This window comes from Seriola aureovittata, chromosome 7 (genome assembly GCF_021018895.1).
Source record: "Seriola aureovittata isolate HTS-2021-v1 ecotype China chromosome 7, ASM2101889v1, whole genome shotgun sequence".
Taxonomy (NCBI): Eukaryota; Metazoa; Chordata; class Actinopteri; order Carangiformes; family Carangidae; genus Seriola; species Seriola aureovittata.
Genome location: NC_079370.1, coordinates 13151784 through 13166811, shown reverse-complemented (window position 1 = coordinate 13166811; position 15028 = coordinate 13151784). Strand labels below are relative to the sequence as shown.

The following is a 15028-nucleotide window of genomic DNA, read 5'->3' as shown; positions in this document are numbered from 1 at the left end:
GGCTTCTACAAAGTACAGAATTAATAGTCTGAATGCTTTTGTAAAATTTAAGAATTTGATTCTTAATAAATTTGCGCAAACTTTTTCATGGATTACTGAATGTAGATTGATGGGCAAAATGACAATTTTATCAATTTACAACTAAATCTACAACACATTAAAGTGTGCAAAAACTGTAACAGTCCCACTTTGACCATCTGCAACATTAAAATGCTGTTTACACATTAACATGTATGTATTTGTTTTATTTATTACATTTAGCTGATAATACTTCTGTGCTTTTACTTAATGGAATATATTTTAAGTCATAGTATTTCTACTTGTACATAAGTAAAGGATTTAATTACTTCTTCCACCACTGTTGGTATGAAAAGGTGTGTAGGGGACTTTGCACTTACATGACAGAAATATTGTCAAAAGTAATCGCCCTCTATTGCTTTACAGCTCCAGAACCATAGCTGATCAAATGTAAGAGCGATAAATGATCATTAATGACAATCTATTTTACTGGAATTTTTTTTTATTCAACTTGAACTTAAAGTGAGTACATTATTGCCAGGATACTGTATAGAATATTTTTTTTTAAAACAGTCAGTTCATAGCTGTGTACTTATTTTCTTTGTGCCATAAATCCAAACTGACCAGTAGACAGACATTGTTGCTGTTGAGTGAGTGACCGAGCGACAGACAACACGAAGCCGAGCAAGTGGCGGAGGAAAACCTGGAAGGTTTGTCTCCTTCAGGTTCATTTGCAGTGGGAACCTGCAGGTCCTCCCAGGTCACATCACTCCTCTGTTTTGCCGCCAGCGATTTCCTACATTGGCTTTCAGTTACCACAAACATGAGTGAACTATTCTTTAGCCTAGCCACCACAAAGTATTTATTTATTACAAATCATTTTACACCTTCGCACACACACAGACACACACATATACACACACAACAAACACAAGAACATGTGCCCTACTCCAAAATGTGTCTTCATTCCTCTTCAGTTTGTTGCATAAAAATAAGGAGTATTCGTTCACATCCCAGTAGGTGAGTAGAGTCCTGCTTTAGGCTCTTCACCACTGTCTCACGTGTCATCAACCCAGTAAAGCTAAATGCTGCAATCTGGATGCAATGTATCGAAAACTTTGTTTCTTTTAGAGATGAAGTGTTGTACAGCACACGTTGTTATTCCTCATCTCTTCTTAGGGGCCTCTGCTTTTGCTTCCTCTTGTTTAGGGGCCTCTGCTTTTGCCTCCTCTTGTTTAGGGGCCTCTGCTTTTGCTTCCTCTTGTTTAGGGGCCTCTGCTTTTGCCTCCTCTTGTTTAGGAGCCTCTGCCTTTACCTCTTCTTGTTTAGGGGCCTCTGCCTTTGGTTGCTCATTGCCACACAACTTGCTTTAAGAGAAAGTTCAACAATAGAAAATGTAGTGAATGCATAGAAATCATTGTAGAAGTTTGAGTGCACACTGAAGATATGTATGTATATTTATATTTTTAAATTAAGGTCCAGTAAAGTAGTAACCATACCTTGCTGTGTCTGATCCTCTTTTCAAAAAGTCACATACTGGGTTCCGTGTTGCTAGTTGCTGTTTCAGATTTTCTACTTCCTTTTTCCAGGTGGCCATCTCCTTATCGGTTTCAGCTTTATTATCATATGACAGGAGACATTTAAGGTGTTTTACAAATTAAAAGCAAGGTTAGACAAAGAGAAATACATTAAAATGCATCTGAAGAAAAAAAGGAGAAAGCTGCTTTGGCTCATCTCTCAGTTAATGAATACACAACACCTTTGGACATTGCGGCCACTACAGTAAGCCTTCACTTACCTTTGAAATTATTGAATTCTGTCTCTGCAGATGCCAGCTCATCTCTTGCAGTCTTCTGCAATTGGTAAAAGAATATCTCAGCAACCCAAACCTGAGTTTGTAAGATACATTTTCTCTACATAGACCAACATGGATGCTAGTTATAGGATCCTGTAAATACACATCTTCAACTTAAACAACTTCTTTCTGACTTCCACGGTAAATATTTGAACACTACAGTCATCAGATTAATTGCATCTGTACACAACACAGTTTTCATGCATGTCTCAGTATTATGTTATCAAGTATAAGTCACTCCTTAAATACTTCCTCCTTTGACATGTCTTCCCTTTATTTGGTTGTAGATTATCTCTCAAACCTTTTCCCTTTCACATTATCCTATTTTCTGTGTCCTAAAAGGTTCTTTTTAGGGTGATGTGTTCCTCAGATGTTCTGAGGAGCACTGAAGAATCACCTCGCTCCATTGTGAAACCACTAGACTTTGTATAGTGAGCTCATAAAAGGCAGTAAATATGTAAAAATGATACATATGTAAATGCACACTGATTCTCTATGAAAACCACATAGAGCCACAGGGCCAAGACATTTCTGAATGCGCTCTACTCATCCTCCACAGTTTGAATGTTGGCAGTCCTCTGGGTACTTGACACCACACCAGAGAAATTTTTGATGATGCAAATTTCCATGCATTAATTGCTATTTCAAAACAGCATAACAAAAAAACAAAACGCTTTACTGCTAGCCTATGACCCTATTAAGGCTAAGGATGTTCATTTACATAATTCAAACAATAAATGCAATAGTTTACAGATTGTGTATGTAGGAATGGGTACAGTATTGTTGCAGTATAGAGGTGCCACTATGCCTGTTTTCAGTCCCTGCTCTGACAGTGTAAGACATGCTAATTATTCCTAAACCAGGTTAAACCGGTTATGTGTGTGTGTTTTTTACTTGTCCATATGCTACACTTGACATGATTCAAGTCAAATCAGTTGTTCAACACAAAGAGACTGATTAAGAAAGGGTATTATTCCAATAGTTATGAATAGCTATAGTAATAAAAAGATGTAATAAATAATAATTTTGCTTTCGGTTCTTATGTTGAACCCTTTCCTCCTCGCCTGGCCTCAAGTTCAAGTTCCTTACATTTAGTTTTAATTGCCTACAAGGTCACACAAACCTGTGTCTCCGTGTAAACTAGATCAAGCATGATTGCACATGGGACCAGCATCGATACCCTCATCTTTCACTCTGTCCTCACCTGGCCTCCCTCACAGACGTCTGCATCACCCTTCGTCTTCTCCGCTTTGGCCTGGAGCACGTTCACTTCTTCCTCCAGCGTTTTCTGGCCATTCTCGGTCTCATACAACAGTTTCTGCATCTCCGACTGTTCCTTCTCAAACTCCCCCAGCATGTCGTAGGTCACCCGCAGCTTGATATCCAGAAACCTCATCCGTCTATCTTCTCTGCTCTCTTCCTTTTTCCGTATCTTGATGAACCCGAGCAAAGCGACACTCACGATGACTGTCGCAGGTAGCAGCACTTGAACTTTCATTTTTTTTTTTCTGGAGTTGTGACTCTTCTATGTGTGTGAAGGGTGGCTTTACTTCCTCCTACAAGGTGCTTCTTTAACTTCCATGTAGAATTCCGAGTCAAAACCTCTCAGACTGGTCGCCCTGGTTACACCTCTCTGCGTTTCCTGGATCACCTCTAATCAATCAGACACGCTGCCCGACTCACCTGTGCCTCTGGATTGGATATTCATTAATGTGTTGGGCATGAGCTGTGTAGCCTTGCCCCTTTCTGTCACGAGAAACACGCCCTCTTCCTTCATGGCTGCCAAAAAGAGACTGGCCCTGCTGAACACCTGTTACTCCTACAGTATGTGCTCATCATCCATGTGATTTTAATACCTTATGCTTATAACTGAGTCAAAGTTGACTGTAGGTGAACAGGTGTGTCTATGTTTTGTTTCTCTCTCTCTCTCTCTGTGTGTGTGTGTGTGTGTGTGTGTGTGTGTGTGTGTGTAGAATAAATAATTCATTTATTCTAACTTATATAAGTAAATTTCTAAGCAGTCTGATATTCCTTTTTAAAAGTCATCTCAGATAATAGTGGCAGTACTGTAAAAAAAAAAAAAAAACGGTATTAGCAACAAAATGTACCTAAAGTATCACAAGTAAAAGGCTTTATTATATTATTATATATGTTCTATTAAGAATTGATGCATTCACATGTAAGCAGCATGTTAATCTTGTTGTTGGCTAGTTTGTAAAGGTGGGCAGTTTAATCTGTAACAGTGCATGATTTTGATGATGATAATTGTTGTTTGTATGTAAAATTTTAACGTTAACCTAGCTGTCAATTCAATGTAGTACAGTAAAAATTACTCTAATTTCCTCCTATAAATGTAGTGAAGTATAGGCAATACAAGCAAAAAAACGGCAAAGGTCAAAGTGGGCCTACATCAAAACTGCACTTAATACCTGCAGTAGGCCACTTGAATGAATGTAAAGAAACAGGTTGGAGCAGGAGTTTTTTTTTTTTTTAGAGGTTTTAAGTTTGTTTGGTATTCAGCCTCAAGTGAATTCTTATTACTTAGCACTATTTTTAATCTGATGTTAAACGACATTCAACGGAAGCAACACGATCACCATGCCAACACATTCAAGCCGCTTCTACAGGTGCGTGTCTGCCAGAAACAGACTGTCACAGGAGGAAATTATGTAGATCGTCACGCCCATCTTGTTGAGCAGGTAGAGCAGGTTAACAAACACAATACCCACGGTTACACCGGGGCAGGGAGCTGTAGGAGACGCGCGTGAGCGGTGGGTGGAGAGAAGATACCCGGAATGTACGACAAGTGATCGGCAGCAGTTTCCACCAACTGGCCCCTCGTTGATCCAGTCTTTTATTGTCTCGACCAAGATGAAGCTCGCGGTTGTTTTACTGTGCCTGAGCGTGGCTGTGATGGTTGGAATGGTTTTCCAATCCGTGCGCCAGGAGCTGCACCTGCGCCACTTGAAAACCCGCATGGTGCTGGACTCGGTGGACGTCAAGAGGAAGGAAGGAGCCATCGTCGATGCGAAAAATAAAATACAGGGGATGAAGACAACACTAGACTCTGTCAACTCCAAGATGGATCAGCTGAAAAAGAAGAAAGTAGACGCTGAAACATCAACACAAGAGCATGATAAAACTCTTCAGGCCTGTAACTCAGAGAAGGTAAGGGACACACACATACAGCTTTCTTAACAGATTCTGGGAGAGATGGTCATGATAACTTCAGGTTTTGACTAGTGCTTTGCATCCTTCATTGCACACACAGACACACACACACATTTACTTAGCATACACTTCAGCATGAGCTACTTTCATAACATTATTTACAGGAAAGTCAAGAAATCATTTTTCAGGATGCACATGATGTCTAATATTGACTGTGTGAACTTGGAAAGACAGGATCAGCTTGTTCCGCAGTATCCTGTTACATCCAAATGTTTCATTTATGTTTCTTCTGAACCTGCTTTTTTTTCTACTCATGCATTAATCTGCCTTAATTGCTGACAAATATTTTCTCCTGTTCCCTTATTAGGAAGAGGTTGAGAAAAACAAGGCAAGTGTGACAGAGGACCTGACTAAACTCAAAGGTAAGCAAGCCTTTTGTTTCAGCCCTGGGAAGGTAGGTAGGTAGGTAAGTAGGTAGGTAGGAAGGTGGTAAAGTGTGCTTTTCTATACTAATGCCAGCCAATCCAAAACTGAGAGAGAAAGAGAATGACACAAACTCTAAAGTGTCTCTACACATCTTAATGGCCATTTAAAAGACAGGGGATGAGCTGGCGAGATCTGTCAGTCTTGCACCATCTACACAGAACCCAGACACCAGGAATGCTGAGATAACTGTCTTGTTTTCAATTTAAATTTTTACAATGAGAAACCAGTGGAACTAGATGTGATAACAGTATCCCGTTTCAGTCACTGATCTGCATATCGCTTATCCTAGCTGATTTAAATCTGAGCTCAGCTAAAGTACCAGCAGCCATTCACATGTTTGCACCTTAATATTCAGCAAAGCCTATATTTGGACATTGTCATTTTGTACACTCTCTGGTGTAACATTTGGTTCTCTCTGTTGTTCTCTGTAATTTCCCTAGCTGACCACGAAGCTGCTAAAAAGAAGGCAGAGGAGGACATTCAGAGCTTGAAACAAGAGATTCTGGATAGAGACAAAGCTATATGTGCCTTTGTAGATACGACGAAGGAGGAAGCACGGTAAGATATTTGCATCTTCAAGAATAACAGTGTGACTTGTATCCAATTACAGAGCAGTTCTATTTAACAGAGTCGTGGCTGTAAAAGTAAAGCCATAAAGCAGCCTTATCACATAAGGACTTTGCACTTTGAAATAACACTTCTTCTTCTTAATTTCGCAGGAAGCTGTGTGGACTCACTGTCGCTAAAAAATAAAGTCAACTAAGAAACATTCAACATTGACTGAGAACTTAAAAAAAGAAGAAGCATGCTATACATGCAAGGATACAATTTTACTATCACTGATGTGATTATAGATCTGCTTGTTTCTTAAGAGAATGTTTGATCTATATTGATTTATAAAAACTGTCTGTACATCCATTCAAAGGACAAATAGACATAGGGACTGGGGAAATATGATGAAATGTTGTTTTTTTTGGGTTTTTTTTACAGGATTGCATTGGTGGGTTGGATCTTGTGTGGCTTTCTATCTCTGTAAAAAACTTTGACACATACTTGTGATTACAGCCTTCACAGATCAACTTAGATGTTATGCAAAGTCATTACCAAAAACAGCCTCCACTGATTGAACCAGTGAAGCTATGTTGTGTAGTACCTGTGTATGTTCTGGTGCCCGGCTCCTGATGAAACTGTGTCTACCAGCAACCCGGAAAACAACATGATCACTGGTCTTGTGTGGCATCATTTGTTGACAAAACATACCACGTTTGGTGGAACAGTAAATTTATGCTTAATGGAAATATCACATGGTGTCACATATTGGGAGTGAGATAAATGTCAGTTGAATAAATATTCACTTATACTAAATAGTAGCTGACATGCAGATTAACATGTCATATTTCCAAATATTATATTTCTCAAAAAGCCACAGTAATCTAAAATTACACAATAAAATCTTACCTGGCTGACAAGCTGTCTGGTGTTATCTCTGGTCTGTTTGTACTGCAGGGCCGTAACCAACTGAACTCAAACACAAAATTAATGTGCACAAATGGATGACATATTATATTTTTCTGTCTGTCATATATTCATCTCTTATTTGATAGGTTATTGAAACAAAACAGTTCAATGACCTGTTCTCTACCCCCACCTAGTGCCCATCAAAGGCTTAACTGACAGTCTCCTTGCAATTTTCCATCTCATTAGCAGACTGAAGTACTTAGTATGCATACCTTAGTTCTCTTTTCCTTCAGTGCCTTTTCAGCTAATCTATAAACCTTAAGTTTTGGAGACTCAGTTCAGCCAGTCTGTCTGAGCTCACAAAAGCTGGCCTCCAGCATGCTACAAAATGAGTTAATAAGTAATTACTATTCTGAAAAGTTATGTTACAGAGGTGCAGTTTTGAGGGCAAAGGTTCAGACAGAATTAGTTTAACCATAAAGGAAAAGGTGTTGCTTCTGATGAACAACAAACAGACATTTGGTTGAATCAACTTCAATCCTAAAAAAGGCAATGCACTGGGCTCAACAGGTTAAGAGGTCAGTTAAAAAACAAAATGTGTGGCTTTGTCTTCGACATTCATATTCAATTTGAGAAAAGAAGAATAGTTTCTTAAATTACTTTTTTAACTGTCAAGAACTGGTGTTCCTACAAGCACACTGAGTGATCACTTCTTATATGGGAAGGATCACATTTAGAGAAAACAAATGTTTATAAATTTTGGTAAGATTGTTAGTAACTGAAATCTCTGTATGGCTGTACAAATAAAAATAATAAAATAAAAACAATTATTGTAGTAGATACCCAGAGGGTATTCATTTATTTTGGGACCCCTTCTGAAACTGTCTGCTAAAATGGTTGTTCATCCTTCTGTCCCATTCTTGTGAATGCAATATCTTGAGGGAATTTCTTCAAATTTGGCATGAACGCTCACTTGGGCTCAGGGATGAATTGATCCCATTTTGGTGGTCTAGGGTTAAGGTCACTGTGACCTACCAAAACACTTTTGGCTACAACTCAAGAATTTACACACTGATTAACTGCAGTTGGACTGGTTGGCAGAGGCATACAACTGCAAGGTGGTAATTCTAGTGTGCTAATGGTAACAGACATTTCTCTATACCAAGTTCACATAGAATTCCCATTTTAAACAACTCACTTCTCTTTACCAGCATCAGTTAACTGCTAATCTCACATCCAAAATGCAAACAAAAGACTTGATACACATCTCAGGATCAATAACATTGACAACATTTATCTCCATACAAGAAAACTGTCTCTCATAACCAACACAATGACCTAAGCACCTGAATGGATTGAGCTACATGAAACGGTGGAAATAAAGATATTTTTTTATAACTAATGGTTAAAAACCATTAATTAAATTAACAAACTTTATAAATACTAAATAGTAACGTGTTTCCATGTCCGTGCCCATATTGTTAATAAAGTTTTTCAAAAATAATGTTGGTTGCCAATGGGAACCGGTTGTTACGGGAAAACGCCAATCACAATGCGAGGTCTAAAGCACGTGATCCAAATGACGCAATAGCTGGTATCCCTCATGCCGGAAGTTGACAAGGGCTGGTCTGATGACACATGAAAGTCACCGGTAAAACTACAACAGTGTATTACAGCCATGGATGTATTATAAGACCTTACAACGGGGCGTGATTTTAAACATGCTTACGGTGTATTATATCGCATCCCAGTGTTTACCGCGGCGTTAGTGGTTTGTTACGGTTCAAGCTAACTTAAGCTAGCAAGCCCTTTCGACAGTGTTTTGCTGCCGTTCCGTAACACATCACTTATAAGTTCTGACAGAGTGAGTGTCTGTACAAACTTTTACATTTAACCTCATCCTTTGAAACAGAGTACAGATGGCAAGGAGCCTCGGTAGGCTACTCAAAGGCTTTCAGAGCCTCACTTCTCTCCCAGCCATGAGGGCTCAACGTAGCCATCCGTCTGCCTGCGTGCCATGCAGGACCACGGTGGTAGGTAGAATGAAGTGCTGTGATGAGTGATTGAAATGACTGGTCAGATATTTGGGAATGGGGTTTGACCGTGTGAACTCAGTGTTTTTACTCTCCTTGCTGGCCTTCCAGGTGTTTCTCAGTTTTAATAATGTGACTGTCTTTTTCCACAGCAGAGTAGAGTTAGAAATGTCCAGCAATGAAATAGACTAAAATAGCTTGACCAAGATGATAGATTTTATAGCCTCTGACTCAGTGCAGGAGTGATTCAGAGCTGTAGCAATTAGTCAATAATTCGATCAGCCAATTAATCAATTTCCTAAGCAAAGAATGTGAGAAAATTTTCTATTTCTTCTCAATGTGTGTGATTTGATGTGTTTCTTCATCAGGCATGATAGATAGACATCTCTAATGTATGCCCACAACATTAGGGGGAAGGATTTTTAAAAACAAATTTTAATATCTCTGTTTTTGGTAGAATGAAATACCTGGCAAACCAAGGTATTTCATCACATTGATCACACTGATGATTGTAGTGCTATAAAGCAGTCCAGGATTTTGATTTACAGTTTTGCCCCAAATGGCTTAATACAACCTTAGACTTTGAAGGGATAGAAACCTCAAATGGTATGATGGAAGACAATCTTCTACTGTCTTTATATATTGTCATATTGAGCTACATAATTCTCTTACATGTCCTGTCTAACATTTTATGCATTTCTCTGTTGGGTAGGCACTGCCATCACTCTTTTCCTTCAAGCCCCGGGACTTCAGCCTGCCTAACTCCTCGTGGAGCTCAGAAATTATGCGGTTGTATGACCATTACAACAGCCAGTGTGAGGTGGAGGCAGAAGGAGGAGAGACACAGGGAGGGCCTTGGCAGAGACTGCCAAGCTACAATCGCTCACTCAAGTATGCTACAGGTAAAGGTGCACACTGTTACTGTGATGTTTGTCTTGTTTGTTTTATTGAAGAAATGGAGAAAGCATAGTAATGGGACTTTTTAGTAATAATCAAGGGGTCAAGCTTATCCATCTAAACTGTGTCGCATTTTAACTTGATATATAGTGTGTGTTTGTATTTAAACCACCATTAAGTTGGGAATAGAAATGTGCTAATACAGACATGTCAGTAATAAATAAAATAATATATAATTTTAAAACTATGTTAACAAAAGTATATTTTTTATCCTGATATATCATTAGATTAATTGTCTCTCACCTTGTTGGTACAAAGAGAAGAATATATACTGTATGTACACTGGTTTGACTTGTTAATCTCAGATTGTGACTTGTTTTTGTGGTGGGGAACATTTTGATCCTGAAACACTGTACACTTTTAGTATACAATAAGAAACATTAAATCTTAAAATAGGAATATTTTTGATACCCTATTGCACCTGCATTTATTATATATTTATTTCCTGGGCTGCTCTTTTAGCTGCTGACTGTTCACTTATGTATTTTTCCATCAGGAGGAGTGTATCTGAGTAAGATTATCCAGTCAAGAGCTCGTCTTTTTACCCGCAACATCAGAGAACCAGGGGCAGCATTTGAGTATGTTCTGTTTGTTAACAAAGAGGAGCAGAGGTGTGTGTGCATTTTCCAGGCTGGGCACCTACTGGAGGGGCCGCCAGGGTGAGCAAACTCTTTCTGTGGTGTATAAATGGCTGTGCTTCCACTTTACTGTACTCCATACTGAAAACAACCCAGAAATAGTACAGTAATAGAATATACATTTTCACATTTTAGTCCATCTATACAATCAGCTTTCTAATAAATGCAAAATGCCAAAAAATAAATAAATACATTCAAAAAGTTTTAAAACTTCAAACTTCTCACAACTACACTTTTAAACTTTAGATTTGAGGTCTAATAGATGTTGTGTGTGTTTCCAGACATGTCCACGGGGGGGCAATAGCCACTATGATTGATAATGTGACAGGAACTCATGCTACTGTGCTCTCTGGACCTGTTATGACTGCCAATCTCAACATCAACTACCGCAGGTACAAGAAGAATATATTTTTATCAATAAACAACAATCCGTTCATTCTATAAATACTAAAATTTGTAAATATATAGTAAAATAAAAAATGTAAATAGATAATTTGTGCATTTAGTCATGTATGTAACCCAAAAGAATAAATGTTTGTATCTCTGTTTAAACGTTCTCCAAAATGTGAAATACCGTACTCAACATTCTAGTTTACAGTTTAGCTTTCTGTGTGTATAGGTCTGTGTTGTCTCATTTGTTTATGCGGAACACATTGAGCCACATGCAGGAATATGACAAGCGCTGTTTAGGTGCTGCATGTGCAGTACAGTAGAAAAGACACAGGTGTTAGCTGGAGTTGGTGTAGTTTACACTGACACTGAATGAAGTCACATAGATGATTTCAATGTGCAAAGTAAATATTCAGTTCAGTGAACTTTGTAGTAGTAACAACAGTGTTTGCCTCACAATGTCGTGTCAAATGCTCTGGTTCACTCACTGTCATAAGCCATGGATCATTTGACATTTGCTTTGGGCCATTTGGGTTCAACATTCGAAGACTATGAAGTGCTCTCCTTAACCCAGATTTCAAAATAGTAATCTTAATGATAATAATAATAATAGTGATGCCCCTAGGTGCATTAGCACAAACTCACATCTTCATACTGTATGATGATTATCATTCATGGTCAGTTTTCTCTAACAAACACTTGTCTTGTCTCAAGCCCCGTCCCACTGGGAAGTACGGTGTTGATTGAATCCTCTCTGGATACAAAAGAAGGCAGAAAAACCTTTATTTCATGTAAAGTTACCAGCACCGATGGCTCCAAACTGCACACAGAAGCAACAGGTTAAGTACATTTTTCTTACACACAACTTGTCTGATGGTACATGTCTGTGAAAGCACCCAGTTTGTCACATATCTGCTCTTCGACTTAATCGTAACTGTCCTGATTTTGGTTTTTTTTTCTTCATGCTTCTATTGCAGCACTGTTCCTGTCAATTAATGTCAGCCATCTACTACGGGGAGGGTGACACTACCACACCAACCAAGCACCTACCCAAACACTGTCAGCAAGCTGAGGCCTCTGTGTGTGTGTGTGTCTGTGTGCCTGTGGGCTTGTTTCACTATGTTTTAGGGGTTCAACAACCGGGAGGCCACTATACTGGTGGGGTCCGACAGCTTTGTGGGGACCAAAATGCAGGACCTCACAAGTTTAAATGGCTGTTCGAGGATTTAGGCTTTCGGTTGTGATGGCTGAGGTTAGGCTAAGGGGCTAGAGAATGCATTATGGAATGACCCCACAAAGATAGCTGTACAAGGATGTGTGTGTGCGAATGTGTGAGCGTATCATTTGTTTGCAGTATTTTTGGGAGTGTACACTTATGTGCCAGGTGATTTAAGAGATAACTTCTCTAACTTCTCTCACTTTTAATCTTATCCTGGTAGTCATGCATATCTCAGTATTTTATTACTAACAAACAGATTCTTGAAGTACCGTTATTTGACTACCTCTGCTTAGTGTAACACATCAACAGTACATATATGAACATTATTTATTAAACAAAATGTTAAGGGTTATTTATTGTAACTTTGCAACGGTATTGATGGTTTTGTGTAACATTGGGGCTTTTTGAGAGTGAGATAATTGCCCAAAATGTACTGTACGTGAATACTTTGTTTCCTCCATTAAAGCCTTACCTAAGAGTATTATATAAATTATACAAACCATGTGTTTGTTTGTTTGTCAACAAGTTAGATTTGCAGCAGTTTGGTTAATATAGTGAGGCTTTTATTTATAAACCTTCCAACAAAAAGGAAATACTTGAATTAGGATGGAAAACTGAAAACTAACACTACTGGTCAAATGTTTTAGTGCACCGCCATAGGTTTCTTTTATTGAAATGTCATCAGTTCAGTGAATAACCTTAAATGGCACAAAGATAAGCAGTAAATTGCCCAATGTAAAAAAGAATTCAGAATTTTTATCACTTTCAGAATCCATGAAAGTTCAAGCAAACAATTCCTACAGGTGCCCAAATTTACACCACTTACAAGACCTGTGTCTGTACAAGTGTTGGAACAAACTTTTACTGCACCCTTTGGTGAATTATTAGGACAACACTGTACTGCAGGAAGTAGTTCTGTGTATTGCCATCAGAATGGATTAGAAAAAGGCAAGTAAGAAAAGATGACAGATTGGTCTGTTAGAGGTTCATCCTGCAGCAAGAACCCAAAACAGTAGAAGAACTAGACGATGGCACCATGGAGCTGGTTTGGGATGAACTGGGCAGAAGGTGAAAGCAAAGCAAACTACAAGTGCAACATATTTGTCGGAACTTTTACAACAGTGTTAGAGTGAACTTTCTGAACAATGTTTGATTTCCGTTATAGGAATTATGTTACAAGTGTGTTCAGCTGCTGAATTGAAAGATCAAAATTCAATTTAGGATTTAAGATTCCACGATTCCTTTTTTTTTTTTTTTTGGACATTACATTATGTAAATTTCAGTAAAAGCTGGCAAAATGGAAGTGTTCTAAATTTTTGATGAGTATTGTAAGTTTTTAAAATATTGTACATACACCATGTCGAAAATGTCAAGGTTTAATTGACAGATACCAATTTTGTTAAAATACTGATAAAAGTCAAGATTTTGTACATAAATGGAATTTCATTAATTTGCTCAAGGACAGCAGAATGTGATGTGCTGCTTTTTGTCCCTCTGTAATTTATGGAGGATACTTGAAGGATATATGTATTTTATATTTCAAAGTTTTTGCTGTCATTTTGATAGATTAATGCAGTCAAGGAGAAGTGAGTTTTTTTTACATTGCAGTGCCAATTTGCATATTTTAGTTTAAATCTTATATTGGTTATATTTAAATAGTAGGTGTAGATTTGCACGCAATGGGAATATCATAATTTACAATGTGTTTCAGAACCAAATCATCATCAGGAGATCATCATGATAGTGTTTGTAATCTTGTCCATTGGCTAGTTTGTTTCACTCAGTCGGACACCTGTGAACATGTTTCATGTATTCCACAGTATGCCATAATAAGTAACACTGTCCACATCACAGAGATCTGTACTGCTCTGGCAGCTACTGCACACCATGCAGCTTTAAAAGCATGCCTGTCGCAGAGACCTGAGAGCATATAGAGCACGATTTTGGGCTATACACATACTGTACTGACTATAGGTTGTATAGTCACCATCGCAGTCTTTGATTTAATCTGAATGTGCCCTAGTCCAATTAACCTACCAACATTGTCTCTTGTTGTCATAACACTAATAATATCATACATACAACAATATAACAATAATAAGAAAACACAAACCTCTGATTTAAACTGTCACTCAGCTCTCGAACAAAAGTTAAATGACCTTAGAGAGGAAATATGTGAGTTTAAGACATTATTTCATTCTTCAAATTGAACAACAAAATGTATGTGTTTTATTATGTCACAATGCTACCCACTCAGCCAGGAACACCCAGGCTTTAATATATCTTTGTCACTAAAAGCTGGGATCCTGTTTTTATTTTTGATGAAATCTACTCTTGTATTTCTTAACAGTTCTTTTTTGTATTTTTTTTTTTTTTTTGTAAATTAAATTAATTAACTAAATGGCCAATAAGTGCTGAATGATTGCTGAAATTAATGTGACAGTTTCAGTCTGACAGTTTAAATATAGAAAAGTGCTGTTTATCAGTTGCTGCCGAGTGACTTTTTGTGAGTAAATTGTTGGTTACTAATATACAAACCCAGCATGCATTTAACTTCACTTCTCACACAGTTTGGTCTGATGTGTGGTTTTTCAGTGCATGGGCTCATCACAGCATAGGCCTGGTGGTCTTCTGAGGGCCCCTCACACTTTAACCTCAGAAAAAGGCAGATGGAAAGCTGCCTTAGTTTCTAAAAACTTTTTGGTGTGTGTGTGTTTGTTGAGTGATGGATGCAGGACAAATGAACACCAGCAGTTATTTTTTTTCTTTTCCCTGAAGTGTCATGTGGTCAAATTGGGTTTGA

At 38.2% G+C, this 15028-nt stretch overlaps 3 protein-coding genes across 3 annotated transcripts; 2 read left to right on the top strand and 1 right to left on the bottom strand.

The window, feature by feature from the left end:
- Nucleotides 1-349: 349 nt before the first annotated feature.
- Nucleotides 350-3567, bottom strand: zgc:174935 (uncharacterized protein LOC796019 homolog). The gene is made up of 4 exons (XM_056381835.1): nucleotides 3078-3567; nucleotides 1817-1871; nucleotides 1518-1632; nucleotides 350-1385 (listed from the first exon to the last, which is right to left on the bottom strand). Exons 1-4 carry the CDS (start codon nucleotides 3369-3371, stop codon nucleotides 1184-1186), a joined length of 666 nt encoding a protein of 221 aa, XP_056237810.1. The 5' UTR covers nucleotides 3372-3567; the 3' UTR covers nucleotides 350-1183.
- An 871-nt stretch (nucleotides 3568-4438) lies between these two features.
- si:dkey-87o1.2 (uncharacterized protein LOC796684 homolog) lies at nucleotides 4439-6999 on the top strand. The gene is made up of 4 exons (XM_056381836.1): nucleotides 4439-5041; nucleotides 5412-5466; nucleotides 5971-6088; nucleotides 6250-6999. The coding sequence occupies exons 1-4, from the start codon at nucleotides 4745-4747 to the stop codon at nucleotides 6281-6283; spliced, it is 504 nt and encodes a 167-aa protein (XP_056237811.1). The 5' UTR covers nucleotides 4439-4744; the 3' UTR covers nucleotides 6284-6999.
- Nucleotides 7000-8585: 1586 nt separating this feature from the next.
- On the top strand, nucleotides 8586-12718 carry them4 (thioesterase superfamily member 4). The gene is made up of 7 exons (XM_056379807.1): nucleotides 8586-8639; nucleotides 8901-9021; nucleotides 9734-9923; nucleotides 10475-10637; nucleotides 10898-11008; nucleotides 11721-11845; nucleotides 11984-12718. The coding sequence occupies exons 1-7, from the start codon at nucleotides 8620-8622 to the stop codon at nucleotides 12028-12030; spliced, it is 777 nt and encodes a 258-aa protein (XP_056235782.1). The 5' UTR covers nucleotides 8586-8619; the 3' UTR covers nucleotides 12031-12718.
- Nucleotides 12719-15028: the final 2310 nt, after the last annotated feature.